The sequence below is a fragment of the Pieris rapae genome, chromosome 19 (assembly GCF_905147795.1).
Source record: "Pieris rapae chromosome 19, ilPieRapa1.1, whole genome shotgun sequence".
NCBI lineage: Eukaryota > Metazoa > Arthropoda > Insecta > Lepidoptera > Pieridae > Pieris > Pieris rapae.
In genome coordinates, this window is record NC_059527.1 from 7,115,775 (window position 1) to 7,136,750 (window position 20,976).

At 32.6% G+C, this 20,976-nt stretch overlaps 1 protein-coding gene across 1 annotated transcript; it reads left to right on the plus strand.

Moving 5' to 3' along the window:
- The first annotated feature begins 3,845 nt into the window (after positions 1 to 3,845).
- On the plus strand, positions 3,846 to 20,141 carry LOC110996623 (4-coumarate--CoA ligase 2). Its single transcript, XM_022264507.2, has 9 exons — positions 3,846 to 4,114; positions 11,711 to 11,921; positions 12,472 to 12,834; positions 14,350 to 14,535; positions 15,795 to 15,916; positions 17,106 to 17,276; positions 17,588 to 17,758; positions 18,819 to 18,900; positions 19,923 to 20,141. The coding sequence occupies exons 1-9, from the start codon at positions 3,929 to 3,931 to the stop codon at positions 20,129 to 20,131; spliced, it is 1,701 nt and encodes a 566-aa protein (XP_022120199.2). The 5' UTR covers positions 3,846 to 3,928; the 3' UTR covers positions 20,132 to 20,141.
- The last annotated feature ends 835 nt before the right edge of the window (positions 20,142 to 20,976 follow it).

The window sequence follows — 20,976 nt, forward strand, 5'->3', positions numbered from 1 at the left end:
AAGCATATTATCAAATATGGATTATCAAATATGGATCAATAGTTTTATTAATAAAAATAACACTGTATAGATAATCAACAGCTTCTAATACAATATGTAGTCGGTTCCATAGTTCTGTCATAAATGATAATAATGATAAAGACAATAGTAATAATTAATTTATTTAGTGCATTAATTAAGGAATAAAGTAGATATGAAATCATTCGAAATGACGTCTCTTATTTTTAATACAGGCCGCCGCGTCCAGTCATCTATCGCAGCACGCGAATTACTTTTTTTCCACTCATACACAAACCAAAGCGTCATATTCAAATTGAGCAACTTGAAAATGGTACTCAGCGAGTGCCCACAGTGGTGCAACGCAATCACAGCTATTTGGTTTTCTTTCAATGTCCACTCCATCCACTCAAACAATTACAGAAAGTGACTGATATTGTTCCAAAGCAATAGTCAAACTTTTAAAAATAGAATGCAATATTTTTTTTAATGACAGAACTTTGGCACCAACTACGTACTGACCTTACGAAGAAGATTATGTTCTAACCAAAAAATTTGCTAAATCATTAGTTGAAGGGTGTGTGTGTGTTTTTATGTATATATTTTATATCTTGCTTATCTCATTCGAAAAGGCGCTTTCAGAGATAACATGGCACGAGTACTCATTATATAGATTTAAAATACCTGTAAGTATATTTGAAGCATAGTTTCTATTAAGATTGAAAATATGAAACAGTTTAGTATGACGGGTTCTATAATACATTTAAGTTTATATTTTACGTAATTCATAAATATGAAGACGCATTAAGACAGCCCACTTAAGTGTGGACCGCAAATTGTGGTTCAATGTAATTATTATTATATGATGTGATTACGAAGAAATATTGTAGTGCGTTAAAATTAGCGTTCCGAACGGAAATCGAAATCAATGCCCAGGCATTATGGGTACACCTCGGAAATGAGACTTAGCAAAGTATGACTCCCGTTTGTCAAAATACTCCTACATCTCACCCAATTGTCTATTTGTCTATACTACTTATGATACAATAAATTCAAGCAAAAGGGGCATTCGATATTCAAACAGTATGTTTTTATATAGAAAAGGGGCAAACGGGCTGATGCCGCCATCACATCCTCAAAGCCGGATGGCTCGCAAGTGCGTTACCGCCCTAAAGAAGGGTGGATGAAGTGGATCGAAACTAGCAATAAACTTATTAAAAAATATAATATAAAGAAATGTTTGCGAGTTTTTTTATCGAATACGACCCGGATATACCAAGTGAGACATTGCCCCTTTGATAAGGCGATTCCACCTTCGTAGTTGATTAGATAACAAATCTTCTACCCACTTTAAGATTATAGTAATTAACAAAGTCATTGCGATATTTTACATTATATCTTTATTCTTTATATTTTAGTATTATATCTTTATTATTTTTAATTATGCAGGCACACCTTAAATATTTTAAGGACAGTATATAATGAAGCGGTGAAGTTGACACGTCATTCCAAATGTATTGTACATTTGGAATGACGTGTCAACTTAGTGTCAGTCAGGCGCGTCCTATTATATAAAATAGTAAAATACTTTAACGTTCTTCTCTCGTACAGTAGAACTCCAATTATCCGAATTAATGGGGACCGGGACCCATTCGGATAATCAAATATTCGGATAATCGGATTTTTTTTTAAAAGTTTCCATTGGAGAGAATAAAAGCTACGTTTTGATATTGCACTATTTTTTTATTGAATTAAATGAAAGAAACATGAAATTTGCACATGTTTTAAATATAAATAAAATGTACTTATGTACAAGTTTAGAAATAAAAATCATTGTTTTTTTAAACATCTCCGTCAATGTAAGCTGTTTTGCGGTTTTTTTTTAATTTTTTGTGATTCGGATAATTCGAATTCTACTGTACTTGGTACAGAAATGTATAACTAAACGTACCGCTTCTTAAAAAATACAGTTGATAACCATACCTTTTTTTAAGTTTTTTTGTTAATTTGGACCTGTAATATAACGCTTGCCCCGGGGAATAAAGTCCTAAAGCACTATGTTAATCTTCTCATTTTTGACTTCCTTGTATTATAACTGTAATTAATTCAGATTTTTTTTCAAAAACTGGACATGTAGCACTTTTAATTGTTGTTGAACATTGAATAAATAATTTTTGAAATTGATTGAATTGATGGAGATTCAAAGATAACGAACCCAAAATTTTCGCAGCATAGCCTACCTTCTCCAAAATTGTGGTTACTTTTTACCACATGCCACAAAAAAATCATTTTTTTACGATTCCCTTCTTATCTCTGTGAAACCTAATTAATAATAATTTAAGTTATAGTAATAGTGAAAATACAAACCAGTTGTCATTCGTAAACTGTATATGTCCAACAAGTTTCTAGTCAAGTTTCCCAGACATTAAATGCCGTATTTCATGTTTTGTCGGCATTATTACGTATACATTCGCTAGTGCATAATTCATTCACCAGAATATATATTGTGTGTCTTACAGAATGTAGTACAATTATCGTAATACGATAATAAATAAACCCACAACCCAAATACTTTGAAATCGTAAACACACTTAAAACATAGCAGCTTTAATCCAGACTTTGTACATCAGAAACCATTCATACATTAGGATTGGCATTGAATACTCCAATTTTCCAAACCAAAAAAGGTGAATGGCAGCATCTTGTCATGTGCACTTTTTTAGATATAGATAGATGGAGAGTACATTATTCGGAAGACCATGGACAATTAGGTAAAGGGTTTCCCAGTTGGAAGAAACAAAATAGATAACTTACGGCATGCCGACAACACAGTTCTTCTGGCAACATCCATGGAAGATACGTAGAAGCAAACTTCTGGCAACATCCATAGAAGAACGGTTCCAAAGGATCTTCTATGTTCTGCCTATGTTCCTATGACTCGTAAAACAAGACTTACGTTACTAGTATTCTATTACTAATATTCCTATCTCCCTGTATGGAGTAGAAACATGGACTATCTTGGCTTGAGAAAGGTAAAGATTCATCGATTGTGATTCAACTCGGCATACGGATTCGCCGATCTGCCATATGCTGACAACGAATTGTATTATTAATCGAATTGTAGTAAAGTTTATTGCCAGTTCTTCTCTTCCGTTCTACGCCCTTGATTTGAGAACTGCCTGGAAATGTAAAATAAGAAGCATTCAATTCTTTTTTGACGTTCATAAATGTTACCTATATGAATAAATGATAAATAATGTTATGGCGCAGATGCGATAACTTGGAGAAGCTGACTGGTTAGTAACGAAGAAGGCAAAAGATCAAGTGGCCGTCCATCAACCAGATTGACCCATCAGGTGATTGAAAGAATCATGGTCCTCAAAACTATACATGTGAGGGCGCTGCACAGAAACAGGGGGTAACAGATAGTCCGCGCGAGGTGCTTCTTGGCTGACCATGACGCTTATATGAGCTGCCGATTGAAGAGTGAGAGTATGAATCTAATAATAAAATAAAATAAACAAGAACAATTTGAACTTTAGACTTACAATCTTTAACTGCTATAAAACGATATTCTTAAATAAACAAAGTCCCCAGAAATAAGCTTGATGTCATTGACCTTTCCAAGGTCGTGATCTGGATGTATCGTTTTATTTTTATGTTTCATTGAGCGGGGTTTACTACATCTATGTCACCTATGTTTTGTAAGCTCATCTATAGGCACAAACTGTTTTTCAAGATTTTAATCCATATTGATTAAATGTTATCTATGATGCTATCAAGTAGTAAGGAATGATTTTTTTATAAATACATAATTAGTACTTACCTCATCACTTTACGGATTAAATTAGCGCGTTTTGTGTGCGTAAAATACACACGCCGCTCAGTCGGTAATTGTCAGTTGCGAATAGCGCGCGCGAATTGTTAAAAAATGGCGCGTAAATTGTTCTTACGTGAACTAAAAGAATTAAAATCAATTAGAAAATTATCAGTAAGTGCTGTAAGGAAAGAAGTTTTAGTTAAATCATCTATACCCGATATAGTTATTCCTGAAGTGAATTTTTTGGATCAACTCTGGGAGAATTCTCATCGTTGGGATAGCGCTCATGTTGCACTGGTAAGATATATTTACTTTTTTAATGTCACTTGCGTGCGTCACCTAATCTATATTAATATTAACAGATCGAAAATTTTAAGTCAATTAAAATCGTTTAGTTATACATTTCAACAATTTCATTTTATCATAAATTTTAACAATTTAATTGTATCACAAATTTCCGTTGTTTATAAAAATCGTTATAGTTTCAGACGAATTTACACAGGTGCATATAAAACGCAGGATATAAGACATCAATATTTTACACTTCATTTATACGGTAATGTTAAAGATTTGAACTATAGGGCTAAGTATGACTTCCGTATGTCAAAAATGTATCTATTTTGTCTAACATACGGCTGGTCTAGATTTTTAATCTTACTCCAAATAACTTCTATTGCTTATCACGGTAAACGCGGAATAGTTTGATAACGATAGCGCATTTGGACGTATCGTACACACGTAAAACTGTGAAGTTTTATTTAATATATACAAAACAGGGTTCATATTAAATTTTAGTTATAGTATTCTTTGATTTAGAACTTGAAGCGTGTATTTAATACTTATTTTACACGCGTTAATAATCGCAAGTTTACAGCCGTTTCAACCACGTAAAATTAACTTTAGGTTTTAAACTCGATAAAAAGAATTATTGACGTAAAATCATAAAACAATTGTGTGCAAGATTAGATGTATAAGCTATAACGCAAAAGTATTACTTTCGCAATTCAGTTGACATAAAGTATATAATAAATAATTATAATAAATATGTAGTCAATGATTGAATTTGTATATCCGAGTTGATGTTGGTGTGAGGATCGTGTAAGGGTTGAATAGAGCACCGAATATGTTTTTCTTTAGCAATATGTTCTTATTTGCTTTTTTACATATTAATTAAATACGATTACATTTTTAAAGCTATGAGCCTTTATAACGAGGAAAAGTATTTAGGTATTTTAAAAACAATTATAAATAACTTAACTATTATTATTAAGACATTATGATAATATGATATTTGCATGCCTTTATATAGATCAATTTAAATGTACTACTTTCTTTGTGAATCAAAGATTTATTTTATTAAAATTTATATTTAGTTATCAATTACAGTCATTGTGTAGGTCTCAGTCTAGAAAACAATATCGGCTTCGTTTTTATTAGGTATTTATAGAACCTGCTGCTGCAACAGGAACAAGAAGTCTAAAAAGAACTAAACCTAGTATGTATAGTGAATATAAATGCAATTACGGTATGTCGGACATACGAACATGGTGTCAAAGCATTATAAAACACTAAGGGCCTGTTTCACAATGTAGGGATAAAGTACCAAATAGCTATGCAACAGATAAATTATTCGAAAGATAAAAGTTCCGAATAAGATACTTCGCGTTTCATGACATATAGTGAAACGCAAAAATACTGTTTATCCTACCAATAAGTAATAAATAGCTTATTTGGAACTTATTCGGAAATTGTGAAACAGACCCAGACTTGTTAAAATTTAATTGAAATTCTTGTGAAGTCGTACTCTACATCGATTACTCGTACATAATATTAATATATAATTAGTTTAGTAAAAATAATTATAAATATATTAAAGAAAGTTTTAAAATTTTAGTTCTTGTGGGTGTTTGCTTTTAATGTTAACATTTCTTCGGTGTATTGCGAGTTTTTTTATTTATAAAGAAACTTAACGTAAAAATATTTTGAATTTGACTATTGTTATTTAAAGCTATTTAAAGGTTTCGAAATTTTAGTTTGACCTAAATGCAGAATGATGTATACTAATGTTATATGTATATTCAGAATTATATATATATATATATTTCTATTGAGAGCAAGAATGTGATCCTAACCCTTTTGTCAATTGAATCTCTGCTACATATCTTCTTATATATCTTAAATATCAGAAATTTAGATGGGAGTTCTATCGTATAACGTCTTGTGCAGTAAATGCGCATTATTTATTTATTTATTTTATCATTAGCATATATGCAGTAAACAGTGTGAATATAGTAATACAAATACTGGTACATAATCATCTATTGGGGATTTTACCTTAGTATTAAACAAAACTGTGGATACGGGTGGAATATCATATTTTAATTTCTATTGACGTCTCAGGATATAAAACAAATATTCTCAAATGTTGTTTGGCGATCGAGCAAGGTCGAGAAGCGGCTCATTTTGTTTTTTAAACAATTATTTCAACTTCCTTGAGCCGAATGATTAACATAAATGCTAACATGCCGTCATTTCTATGTTTTTGGACATATTTTCCTGTAATGTTTACCTATAAATTAGCTATTTTATATTAGTGTACCTTTTACATAATTTATATAGTATGTATATATTTGTTTAGACACTGGTGAATTTTAGGAAAAAAATCGAAAATCCAGTAAATAAAAAATTCTTAAAAATAAAGTTTTATCATTTCAGTTACCGCGGCTTTTATTTGATTAGAATTTAGTCTGATAACATTTTTGCATTTGATGTAATTTAGATAATGTTGTTGATAGCCGCTGCCTTAATAAAATTATAGATAAAATATTTTATCGTAAGATAAGAAGAATTTTCACAATTTCTTTCAAGGAGAAATTCCTTTGTTTACAAACTCGAAGAACGTTGCATGTTTATCGCTACAGCTGGGGGCACGGCAATGTCAATTCACAAGCAAATATGAGGCCCGGCCGCTCTTTTCCCAAAGCAGTTACAGCTCCTGCCACGAGACGGTTTTTCGCCGTCCGGTCTTCGTCCGGTCGCCTGTCTTGTATGGGACACTATGAGGCCAACCACACGACACCGGCTAGCGCCGTCTCTCCGTGCAACCGGGTACAGTGCTGCAGTATGGCAGTGTGAAACCGGGTCGTGTACAAACCGTCTTTTGTTCAAAGTCGGCCGGTTTCTACCTGGCGCCGGCAAAAACCGGGCCGTGTTAAAGCCGTCTCGTGGGCATAAGCCCTTAAGCTCTCTAAACTTCATTGTGGAAATTAGAAGCTCGAATGAAAATGACCCGGTTATTGTATTTATAAAAGATGTGTAATATTGATATGGTATAAGATATTGTTAGGTTAATTAAGTAATATCTTAAGACAGAAGGATTAAATTACCCGACTTGGTTAACATGGATATCACAAACAATTCTCGTACTTGTTTTTTTTTACAATTTATGCTTTTAATCAGTAATCTGACACGCCCTTTTCGCGCCCATGATTATGCGTAATCTATCGATTTTTTTCGGAATATCGAAAGGCGGAAACTGATAAAATTTAATTAAAATCCTTGAATTAAAAAAAAAATATTCGTAGAAACGATAAGTTCTCGTTTAAATAGGGTTCACTCATTTAATACAATGTTCTCCATTGTGCCAATTGGCAATTTTTTGGGCGAACAGATCCAGGTAATGGATACATTATCTGTACTTATCCAGTCTTAGGAACATTCCCTATCTTCTTGTTTGGAGTAGAAACGTGGACTATCTTAGTGTAATCTTTCGCTATTGGATTGAAGTTGAGATGCTTAAGATGTGGTGCTGGAGGCAAATGCTAAGAACACCGTGGTTTCCGAAGCGCATCCTGTATCTTATTAGCCCATAGAATGCGCTGACCCGATGACAACTTTTAGCAACCGATCATGGTTGAGAAAAACAGAAGGCAAAAAAGAAGAACTTTATTAGAGCTCTAATATTGATTGATTACATCGGAATTGCATACAAAAACGTCACGATTGATATCGCTACTGGATTTTATAGAGTACCGGCGCTGGTGATGTAATTAAAATGGATGTGTTCTGTTATCGAATCACTTGTTTTGGCTTTTCTGGAGCTAGGCTGCGTAATATAAGTATGTCAGACTATTATTACTAATGAATAAAATAAATCAGTGGCGCTACAACCCTCTTAGGTCCTGGCCTCAGATTTCTGAATCTGTTACATGATCATTTTTAAATCTAATAGGCAACCAGTGCCTGACACACATCGTCGACTTTATGGGTCTAAGACATGTCGGTTTCCTCACGATGTTTTCCTTCACTGTTCGAGCAAATGTAAAATGCGCACATAGAAAGAAAATCCATTGGTGCACAGCCCGGGATCGAACCTACGACCTCTGGTATGAGAGTCGCACGCTAAAGGCACTAGGCCAACACTGCTCTTATTACTAATGATGCAGACAACTTTAGACCACAAGAATTTTTATAGTGCTACATACTTTCCTTCGCCGATAAAAGCAACGCTTGCATGGATGCCAGTAAATAAATAATCATTATAAGGGGAATAATTTGATAAGGAATTATATTGAAATGGCTTAATAAAACAATGTGTACTAGTATCTGGGGAATACAGCTTAAAAAACAAAAACGAAACACGAAATTGTATTCGTTTTTACAACAAACATAATTAGAGTATCCTCACCAAATAAATTCTAATCCCTAAAAAGTAAGTTCCTACCCGTTAACAGTAAGTTCATAAATAAAGCCTTTTATAAATTTGTCGAATATTAAATCCTAATCCTTGGGATTGATTCAATTCAAACAATTTGTATGAATCAAAACTTAACGATTGAAATGAGTGGCGCAGAGTTTCTTGCCAGTTCTTCTTGCCCGCTCTACGCCCTTGACTTACGAGCTAGTGGTAAATGCAAATTTAGAATCAATTTAACATCTTTTCATGAGTGTACTTGTTTACCTACTTGAATAAAAGTTATTTTGACTTTTACTTTGACTTTGAGACCAAATGTAAATAAAATTTATCATTCACGTTAAATATAATGTCATTATTTTAATATACTTGTCGATTTTAAAACTTTGGACTTTGAAAGTAAAAAATTAATACTGATAAATTTCCAGATAAGATATTTCTAGATCTTTACAGGCGACATGACACACACATTATCGTGTTTTGCAGATTTCAGTTCATTGACATTGTGACAATTGTTTTTCTCTTATTATTAATACCGGATGTTATGTCTATTCATATTGGTATTATGATATTCCCTTTGGTATAATTAAATTAATTTTTATATATGGGCCTTAGATTTCTGTATCGGTTTCATGATGATATGTCAATCTAGGCAAGTAGGTGATCAGCATTCTGTGACTGACACACGCCGTCTAGTTTTTGAGTCTAGGGCAGGAGAGTTTCCGATGTTTTTCTTCGCAATTCGAGCGATTTTAAATGCTCAGATAGAAAGTCGGGACCTTTGACCTCAGTGATGGGAGTCGGACTAAAGCCACTGGGCCAACACGGATCTTATTAAGAAAAATACCTTTGTAAATAATTGAATTTACAGTTATAATAATTGAATTTATAGTTTTTGCGAGTATGCATATATAGCTTCTATTTGATATCCCTCCTCCGCTGAAGAGTCTTAAATTAAAGTCTAATTTTAGTCGCAGCTATAAAACTTATCTATTAAATCAACAAAAATCCCACGAAATCTAGTTTTTAATCCGCCAAAAAAAAAGAAAAAAAAGAAAAAAGAATTGTAATAATAAAACTTAACAATTATTCTTATTTTAACCTTCAATTTTACCTATTTACTTCACACTATATTACACAAGACTTTGTTACCGATATTGCTAAGTTTCAATAATACTATTATTATCATTTCCTACTGAGTATTAATATATTCTTTTTTTTGCGACTGAGGCGCAAACTAGCTGATGTGGTCTCTGGCAGAAAGACCAGCGCTGTGGAACACTCTGCTCCTCAGCATAATGCTGAGCCAGGGCCATTTACAGCCACAGCACACACGCAATATATGCTTGAGACGGACCGAAGGGGAAAGGGAAAAAATAATATACCTCTCTTTATATCTTTTATTTAATTTTTTCTCTTTGATTACTGCTGTGTTGTGTATTTATGTGTGTGTGTTTTATTTGTAATAAATAATATGTCTATGTCTATGTCTATGTCTATTTTCACTGACGTTGATAATTTTATGTTTATTAATAATTTGTAAATTAAATGAATTCGTTACTTAGGTAATATTTTTAGCAATTTTTAATTTACTTCTTTCATACTGTAATAAATTAAATTTAAGAATTAAATTATCTCCAATGGTTATTAATAATTATAATAAATTTTAAAGAACCTTTCAATGACAAATATAAATATGAGCACTTTTCGAAAACATCTGACATCATCGGTAATTTAAATTATGAATTTCTTATAGCCAAATCTTACGCTTGATGTTAATTCTTTAATTAAAAACAAATATTCTGAAACATAGGTAATTATCTAGTAACAGATACGTAATGTAGAATTCAGAAATACTTTAAAAAAAACAGGTCATCGTAAACATGTCATGATGAAATACATTACAGTTGACAACAATGAATGACCTTAGCGTGTCTTCACAATAGAAACAAAGTACAAAACTCACTAAAAACCTATAATATCAAACAAACCGAAAAATCGAAAAATTAAAAAAACCATTATAATGTTTCATGTGGCGTAAATTTAAATTAAGAACTCGAAATCCAAGATGACGTATGTAGTAAACTAATTAAATACTAATAATTAATCAATTTTAATTATTGGTTAGTGTCGTTTAACAAGATGTAGGGGTACTAAAATAACACTATGCTAGACAAGACTATATCTATGGTTTGTTTATGCTTGGCTGTGGTGAAAACGCGTCATTTGCTAAGTTTTGGCACCAATTTTGCATTTTAATGTACACAATTACGTGCTACTGTTTCTACTTAAAATGTGATGAGACTTTAGTTGCTGCTCATATTTGGAGGAACTGACGGAAATTACAATTCAAGCCGAGAAAATTATGCAACATTCTATGACTTGCAAGTTAAGAGCATAAAAGAAATATCGTAGTAGGTTTGTTTGAATTTATGATTTAAGATTGTTGAACACAATCGGGTAATTCTCTTACATTAAGATATTTTTTATACTATTCGACAAATATGTCTATCAAGTAGTTTTAGAGTTGTTTATCTGTGTGATTACTGTGTAGTATCTTCATAAGTGACTAAGAAGTATGTATGTAAGTATATCTTTAATGATAATACATACACGCTACAAGTCTTTTACATAATATGTATATACAAAAAGCATTTATATAGATTGCCTAAACAGACATTTCGTCGAAGACATATTTTTGTTATCATGGTTAAATGGCTAGGCAAGTCCAGATCGCGTATAAAGAAAGACAATTCATTAATAATAAAGTTTAGATTTTCCGTATGGATGTAAATAGTAATTATATACACAAGTTTCGCTATACAGCGAGGAAATGATGTCGGGCTATTTAAAAAATTTGTAATTAAAATTATTATTAATATGATAGTTAAGGAAAATATATAACAGTAAATACTGTTATATATTTACTACTTCTATAATCTGTAATACATACTGTATGTATGTATACAGGGTATAATAGGGTATTTAATGCGTTGACAACCTAAACCTAAATTATTGATGATTAAATATAAAAATAATTATTTTTTATAAAATCAAAACACTTTAGAAGCCAAAAAGGTTTAAGTTGTCCACACTTGCACTTGCTTGTAATGTAGTAATAGTTTAAAATACGACAAATTACGACTCGATTCTTGCAAACCTACGCCGATAGATAAAACTCATAAAAATTTTTTTTTCAGAAATGCGCAGAAACACAGAAAAGCTACACCTACGCTGAACTATGGAAGAACATATCGATATTTGGGACATCACTAAGAAAGAAATTCGGACTTCAGCCTAATGACGTAGTTGCGGCAATGTTGCCCAACTGTCCGGAATATCCCGTGGCTGCGTTTGGCACACTCAAAGCTGGCGGTGTGATGACAACTATGAATCCAATTTATAAAGAATGTAAGGTATTTTTACGATGATGCCTGTTCCCCATTAGTGTCTATAAACAAGTGGTGCTACAATATTTTTAGGTCTAGGCCTCAGATTTCTGTATCTGTTTCATGATCAACCTAATAATCATGTAGGTGGTCTTTCTGTGCCTGATACACGTCGTCCACTATTGAGGTCTAAGGCAAGCCGGTTTTCTCACGATGTTTTCCTTCGCCGTTTGAGCCGCACATTGTCAGAAAGTCCATTGGGCATCGAATCTATGACTTGATGAGAGTCGCATGCTGTAGCCACTGGGCCTACACTGCTGCATTAGTGTCTATGGTAACATTAAATATTATCAAAATAGATTCAGCCTTTTAGCGTATAGACACTCCCACAGATAGGTTACTAGTAGGTACATAAGAAGATTTCATCAGCATCTGAATTAAGCGGACTCACATCATACATTGTTATTTCATAGGACTTCACCCTTTTAAACTAATATACTTACTTAAGTTTGATTTAAATAGTTGAAATCATAAAAGAAAATGTAAGATTTGAAATGGTATTTCCGTTTCAGTTGAAATAACACACCAAATCTCGCTCACGAATCCAAAAATCGTGATAACAATACCAGAATGTTACGAAATAGTTAGACGCGGAATTCAAAATGCAAAAAATCAAGCGAAAGTAATCATAGTAGATAGAACGAACAAACCTATACCAGAAGGAACTACACGTTTCTCTGAAGTTGGCGAAAATGGAGAAGCTGATTATGCTCTTTTGGATAAAGTTGAGAGGAAAATGGATGATGTGGCATTCATTCCGTTCTCAAGTGGAACAACAGGATTGCCGAAAGGCGTGGAGGTAACTCACGGGAACCTGGTTGCAGCTAATCTTATAATGCATCATGAGAGAGTTGATGGCTCTGTTTTGGCTAATGGTAAGTACCTAATTTCGATGGATTTAAGTTTTGTAGTCGTACAAAAGTTCAGTGTTTAGTCAAAAAATGTATAAAATCTACAAGAAACGGATAGACGTTGTGCAGGACACCGAATATTTGGCCAACCTACAAGCCGGATAGCCGAATATCCGGCAGAATATAGTAGAGTGGAGGTCACAAATGCCGAACACTACTTAAACCAACTACTAAAGCGTATATAGTGATATATATATTTTTTTAAATGCAAAAGTCATTTATTTATTGAGATACAATTTGTACACTTATGGATGTCAACGTCGTCTCACTATCTAAAAGCGGCATCATCTATGTATTCTTGAACCTTATAATATGCTTTTTTCATTAGGCTTTCTTGATATAGAGTTTAAAATTATGTAACGGAAGTTTGGTTACATGATCTCGAATTTTGTTATATATCTATAATTTTCTGTCTTTCGGAAGCTGGCCTTGTATCAGAAGACAAGCGAAACCATCTGTTGCATCATTATCATCCTCATCTTTATGTCGTTTTTGTTTGAAATTCGGTATCCGGCCGGCTACTCGTTTCTTATCCGCTAATAAGCCGGCTTTAAAATATCAGCCGGATACTTACCGAATATCCGTTTCATCTCTTCATCATTTCATTCTCTGTAGATAAGTTTCAAAATTGTCGCAGAATACAATTCTTATTTTACGTAGAAAAATTGTGTACTGCAAGTAGTTTAAATACGGAAAATTCTTACTGACCTAAAAACACGAGCGATACAAAACTTGTTTCTATGATCTAACTTATATATAATTACATAAGTCAATCATATAATACGTCGTATTTATCTAATACAATGTAGCGATAAAATGGTAAATCTTATATCATTCATTAAAACCTTAACATAAATAAGAATGTTATACATATTGCGATTTATGGGTGTGGGAAGAACTAAATATTGTCGACCCGACTTCATGAATGGTTGCCATGTATATCCTACTTCTCATTCATCCATTCTTCATAGCCAAACCACCTAAACATTCCCTTTCGTCTCCTCTTAACCCACACCGATCTTATCATTATAGCATTGATAATATTTTTTGAAGTGAAACTTCTTTATCGGCTTCGGAAAAAAATACCGTCACATTTTTACGTTACGCGCCATCATTTTCTTGTCCCTACCACGGTTGATTCGAAGAGATTCAAAGCCATTGATAATAAAAATATACAATAACGATAAAAATTATAGTAATAATTCTATTACAATTGATAAAATTCTGTAATAATAATCTTAGTAGTAATAAGATAAAATGTAATAATTGTATTATTTGTATTCATGTCTATGATAATAAAAGCCTTTTGTTAAATTTTATCTAATTTAACATTATTTAACCAATTTCTGTAAAGTTGCATATAGTAGATCATTTTTCGAAAAATAAGGTCATAAAGAAGTTTCACTTACGTGGGTACACGAGTACGCGCACACATATTTTATTAATTATTATTGTTTCTTAACATTTTATACATTACAGGATCATTTCAAGAAGTCCTGCCTTGCTTCTTGCCTTTCTTCCACATTTACGGCTTAGTAGTCAATTTGATTGGTCACGTGGCTAAAGGATGTAAACTCGTCACAATGCCTAAATTCTCTGCATCAACATTTTTCAATATATTGAAGAATGACAACCCTACTGTCATGTACGTGGTGCCGCCAATAGGTAAGTTTTTTTAATTGTAGGTTGATGCTAAATTTACCAACATAGGGTTGTGCTTAAATGTTATATTTACACATAGTACCAAAATAATGGTTAATTGTTATATAGTCTTTGGTTAGCTTGCAAACTTAGGAGTTCAGGCACGTCTCATTCAAATTCTTCGTGAAATATAAGCTGTTTTAGAATTAATATTTTACAAAATCATGCGTTTTAAAGAAAAAAAAACTTGAGTAAATGTACCCGCTGAAAAACAACCCAGACATTTTGATTCCCGCTAAATTTGTGGGCAACATTGGCCTCAAGTCCCACAAATCTTTTTCGAAAGGTTTAATTTCTATAGTCTATGGAAAAAAAACATTTTACTAATCTGTGTCTGTGCTCGTGTCGCGCGTTTACTTTTATTACATTGACCTATTAATAATGTTCTTCAATCCCAATGCGATTAGATAAAGATGGTACTAAATAATGTAATGCTATCAAAAACCTAAGTTTTAATATTATGTATTACGGTATTACTGAACATCAGGTGAGCCTCCTGCCCGTTTGCCACCAGTTTTATATAAAAAAAAATACATGTAATACGTTTTGATTACGTATCCTTTCCAACGCTACAAGGAAGCAGATCGTCCGTCTATCTAAATATACCGTATAGATTGATGGACGGTATACGGTATATTTAGATGGACGGCAATGGTTTTAAAACTTTCAAAATATATAATACATTACATTTCATAATGGCATTATACCAGAAACAACACGAATAAAATTAAATTTTACTTCTTGGGCCGGCATCAATTTAAACTTGAAACAATTTCTTCTTTTAAGAAATAATGTGTGATATGCGTCGCTTTCCGCCATTTTGTTGTTTCAAATTTAAACAAAAAAAAAAATGTTTTATGGTGAATGAAACTTAAATGTGTTGCTCAGATATGTATATTATAAAACAACTTTAAGAGATTTATTTTATTTTACTTGTAAACATGATATTTACACAAAAAATCTCCGAATCAAAATTAAATTAATTTAAATGACGAACCAAAACTAGCGGACTTTTCACAGATTAACAAACAAAACATCAGTTAAGACAATAGATAATGAATAATGTAATGAATCTAAGAAATATAATTATTTCTTTACAAATAAATATATTTTACTAGGTAATTGTATTAAAAAAAAAACTTTGTTTTAAAAACAATGTATTGTTTATTATATTTTCTTAAATTCCTCGTTATTTTCTTTTGAATATAATGAATTCATTCTAGTACTTCTGTTGGGAAAGCACCCGGATGTAACAAAAGAACACTTAAAGTCTTTACGACGAATTATTTGTGGAGCGGCGCCCTTGTCTGGTTCTGACGTCGAAGGTGTTCTTGAAAAGACTGAGGTAAGGTTCTTTAAACATTTAAGTAAAATCCCAATCCAACTTCTGCGTCTTCAGATTTTTCTTTTTCTGATTCTTTTTCTTCAAGTAGTAGGTGTCACACACGCCATCTCTCGGCTCTCCGCGAAAACATACAAAATATAGTTACAAAGTAAAATGTTCCATATCTATCTTCATGACGCGTAAAGAGGCCGCTCCCTCCTCCTCTTGTCTGCAAAAGTAAGCAAAGTTCTTAAAACTACATAAACGTGTTAATTTTTTGTTGGAATCCTCGAAAATGGATTTCGTTTTCAAGCACAGACAATGTAAGAGTAAATAATTACTGTTGACGTAATCACCGTAAATGTGTGACGTAAATGTGCACATAGATTATAGACAGAAAGTCCATTGATGCTAAAGTTACGACCTCGGATGAGAGTCTCACGTTGAAGCCACTAGGCCAACACTAACAGTGTACTACATTATATATAATGTAGGTATTTATACAGATAAAGGTCTCAGAAAATAATTATACAGATTACGGTTGTGATTAAGGTACAAAGATTGAATAAATAAATAAATAAGATTGTCTCCCAACTATAAATGTTCAAAAAATACGAAAATATGTTGTCGTCTCTAAACAATAATTGTTTAAAGAAAAGACGTCTAAATTCAATCGTTCCTTAGTCACGCATGAGCCGCTTTTTAAATAGCTCCTCTTCTTTATGAATTTTTAGCCAATTGCTATATTGCTATGTTCTTTATTGCTAATTACTTAATGTCCAGACGCCCTCAAGAGTGAGTCTCCATCGCGTTCGGTCTTGAGCCTCGTATCTGTCTCTCTTTCTCGCTCCAAGTCTGTCCGGCTCTCTTTGCATCATCTGTACGACGTCAGGGCCAAGTAGACATCAGTTCCTTGGGTCGTTTACATAGATATAATTGGAATAGCTTCGGAGCGTATGGCCTATCTATCCATTTCTACTTGCGTTACTTGATCTGCTGGATAAACGTGGTTTCTCGGCAGCCTTCTCAAAATTGCTTGTTAGAGACCTTCTCGAAATACCCAGAATACGACATAGGTTGACGAAGATTTGAAGCCGGTATGAGATTCCTTCTGAGAGATCCTTTAACGGTCCCGCAGCTCAGATTTGACGTTGGATCCGAATATTTTAGACGCATTTTATTGCTTACTGAAGATAGTATTCAATTTCAGGGTAAGTTAGTATTTGGTCAGGGTTACGGTGCGACTGAGACGTGTTCGCTGGCTTCAACCACGTTCATAGGTCAGACGGTCCTGGACAATTCGTCTTGCGGCGAAGTAATGGCTAACATTGAGATGAAGTTTGTGGATCCTGTGACGGGTGAAGACTTACCGATTGGTGATGTGAGTATATTAAATTTACTCGAAATATCTCAGTGAGACTTGCTTTGTTTTTTTATATATATGCAATTAAATAGCTTTATTTTTGTAGATAGGACTGTGGTGTTGAAACACGAGCAATTACCAAATTTAGGTCATATTCATATTTTTCTTTAAATCTAGAATATTGGAACATGCTAATACTTATATAAACACTATACCATTTAGGCAACAGGCTTCGAACCCTGGCTGAGCATCAATTTCTAAAACTTCGATTCAAACTAGTTTTATTAATACTCTTTAGTGTAGTTTATAACTTAATTTATATTTTATAGCAAGGTGAGCTGCTTATTCGAAGCCCAACTGTGATGAAAGGCTACCACAAGAATGAAAAGGCCACGAAGGACTCAATAACTGAAGATGGTTTCTTCAGAACTGGGGATTTAGGATATTATAAGCCGAATGTTGGTCTGTACATCACAGACAGGATCAAGGAACTTATAAAGGTAATTGTTTACACATAGTTATTATAATTTGACAATTACGTATAGGGTAAGATTCCTAGGAATTTACGGGAGTTTTTTTTATTATTAAGGTAGATAGACTTTATCGCGGGCTTTGAGCGCCCGGACTAAATTAAGAAATTCCGTGACCGAAAATAACAACCTAACACATGATGACGTAACATACCTATGTTAATATGCGGCCAGTACGCGTTAGAGTGGGACAGAACGCAAACTGCGTATTCCCATCTCTCTGACGAGATCGGTGACGTAGCGTAATAAGCGCTACCGATGAAACCGTTACTCGTTAGGGTGGGACAGACCTATATAGGCGTGTACGTCTGGTAGAGATTGAATTAATATCAAAATAAAAAATTGCATAAATAAAAAATAAATAAATAATTATTATTGCATAACTTTATATAAAAATATTATATATATATATATATATATATAATATATATATATATTTTATATATATATATTTTTTTTTTTTTCTAGCTAAGTCACCGACTATATAGTATGTTATTTGTTTTGTATAATTGTTGGAGGTATTAAGTAACATAATATGTACTATTTTTTGAAAGAATTCTCAGAAAAATTCTACAATTGGTGCTTATTAGAAATTTCATCTCACAGCTCGTCCTTCTTAGCCAATTCGTTTAGGTTCTCTGCCATTAGGTTGTGAAATAGGGTACCATATGATGGGCTACCTTCCTAACGTCTTTAATAATGCAAGAACTGCATAAACATTACTTTAGATGAAGGTTCTATATTTTTTATATAGCATTTGGTTATGCAGTTCTTGCTCTTTACTCTTCATATTTCTTTTTTTTTGTATTATCCTTTAGGTTTGACTTGTATCGCTTGTTAGCGATAAGGCCACCCGTTCCATTTGTTTTTGAAAGATTTACAGATTTTAGTATTTGCCAAAATATTTACCTTTGTAAACGCATTTCATCAATAAAAAATCATTGTGTCGAATACAATGGCTCTGTGATGAAATATTCACAAAAAAATCATTGAAGGATCTGCAACTTAAAATAATAAATCTGATTTTTAGGTGAAAGGTATGCAAGTGGCTCCAGCTGAACTGGAGAGTTTACTTCGAACACACCCCGCCGTACAAGATGCGGCTGTTATTGGTAAGTGGACTTTGCGATCTGGTCTATTGTAGAATACGAAAATACACAGTATAGTCAAATCTCTATAATTCGATCGTTAAGTCAAAATCCTCAGTAAAATCTGAATTATTTAGACTTTGTAACTCGAGCAAAATTTTATTTCCCTACAAAGCATTTGTTCGTTCTTTAGGGACTGGGCCGGTAAATGAAACTTTTTAGACTTCTTGTAAAATTTGTATTACTTCTGTACACGACCTTTCGCTGATCAAGTACAATAATTAGAAGTGAATTCGCATGTCGCCACCTTACAAATGTTATTTAAAAATGCGCCTAATATAAAATTAGCGCAATGCCGCAACAGTATTGATAATACATGTTATATTCTATAACTGGTATTTCAAACAGGATTTGTTTAGTATTATTTTTTTATGATACAGCATACAAAAATACATACAACCTTTAATCATCTACCCTCTAAGATTTTTATTGTTTTATTTGCTAGTTATGAACTAATATAGAGATAAATCACACAGAAGTATCTTGGGTAGCATAGCAAAATATTCCAACTTGGTATGTACTAAAAAGTTAGGCAGTACTTAATAAAATAACACTACGGCTACTAATAATAAGACTACGGCTTTTATCTGGATTAGATTTTAAATTGTAATTGTAACTAAATATTATTTGATCTTCTCATTTATTTATTTGTATCACAATATTTATTTCAATAATTACCTGATTTAACGTGTGGCAGGAAGTGATAGTCCATTGCATTTGTAAAAAAAAACCTTGGCAGTTCTTCTCGTGCCAACTATGCCTTCACTTGAAAACTGCAGTAAATGTAAATTTAGAAGAATTATTTTGTTTACGTTGTTAGTGATTACGAAGAGATATTCTGATTTTACAAAGGTTAATAAAAATCTTTTTAAAACCCTGCTACATTTACTAACAATGACAAAAATGTTTAGTCCGTAAAGCATTGAATATAAATAACAAAACAAAAATATTCTGTCCAGATTAAGCAGTTAATTTCTTAATTTCAGGCGTACCGCACGAATACCACGGTGAAGTGCCAAAAGCGTTTATAATAAAGAAATCGGGCCAAGACACGACCCCTGAAGAACTCCAAGACTTCGTAGCAAAACAAGTAGCTGCGTTTAAGAAAATAGAGGAAGTTGTATTTGTTAATGATATTCCCAAAACTAACACTGGGAAGATATTGAGAAAGGATTTGAAGAAAATGTACGCTTAGTTTATAGCTTTTAGGTTAGTCAAAAAGTTATCTATATATAAAAAATATGATTATAATATCGATGATGACTGAATTAGATGTTTTGAGGTTATAATTCTTTTGGCGCGTTAGATGAGAGTGAATATTTTTTTCTATTGTTAGTGACTTTTCTACAAACGTAGAATATGAACATTTTTTTAGAAGTATAACTTCTAACGCATGTACACAATCTTTTTTTGTATGTGTTTTAATTTCCATAATGTACTTATTACATTTTAAAAAAATACGATCGAAGCCATGCGAGAAAAAGTAACGTTATATAAAAAAAATTCTGAATACTCGAAAGAAATGCTAGCTAGAAGTCTGTATGAAGTATGATTAACAGAGTCGAAAGCCTTACTAAAATCTTTTTAAGCAACCTCAGACAAAGAAGTTCCATGCAAAGAATACGTGTAAAGTCTTTTGTATTTTAAATGATTGTGATTAATAATATCCTAATTAGATTATATTTTATTTGTTAATTGTTGGTGTAAAGTTAGATATATTATGGTTTTGTAATACGAGGTTAGGTAAGGGAGTTTTAGAGAGTATTTAAAAAATATAGTAGTTGATCGATGCCAGGTTAACAATGCATTTACCGGTCTAAGATTCGATGCCCTGCAGAATTATAATAATTGTAATTGGCACTGTTAAAATTTGAGTATTTTGATTTATTTATTCCACAAGAAACCATCTTGTATCTTCCACGAAACGTAAAGACAATTTGACAGTAAAAGACGAGAGAGAGAAAAGAGAGAAGAATGCGATTATAATGATTTAGTTTTTATAGTATGTATACTTTTATATTCTGATTACAAGTAGCTATA

Excerpts from the sequence above, each read along its gene's own strand:
- LOC110996623 (XM_022264507.2), top strand. The coding sequence starts at position 3,929 with ATGGCGCGTAAATTGTTCTTACGTGAACTAAAAGAATTAAAATCAATT. Across the intron at positions 4,115-11,710 it reads ATAGCGCTCATGTTGCACTG|AAATGCGCAGAAACACAGAA; the intron begins GTAAGATATATT and ends TTTTTTTTTCAG. Across the intron at positions 18,901-19,922 it reads ACAAGATGCGGCTGTTATTG|GCGTACCGCACGAATACCAC; the intron begins GTAAGTGGACTT and ends TCTTAATTTCAG.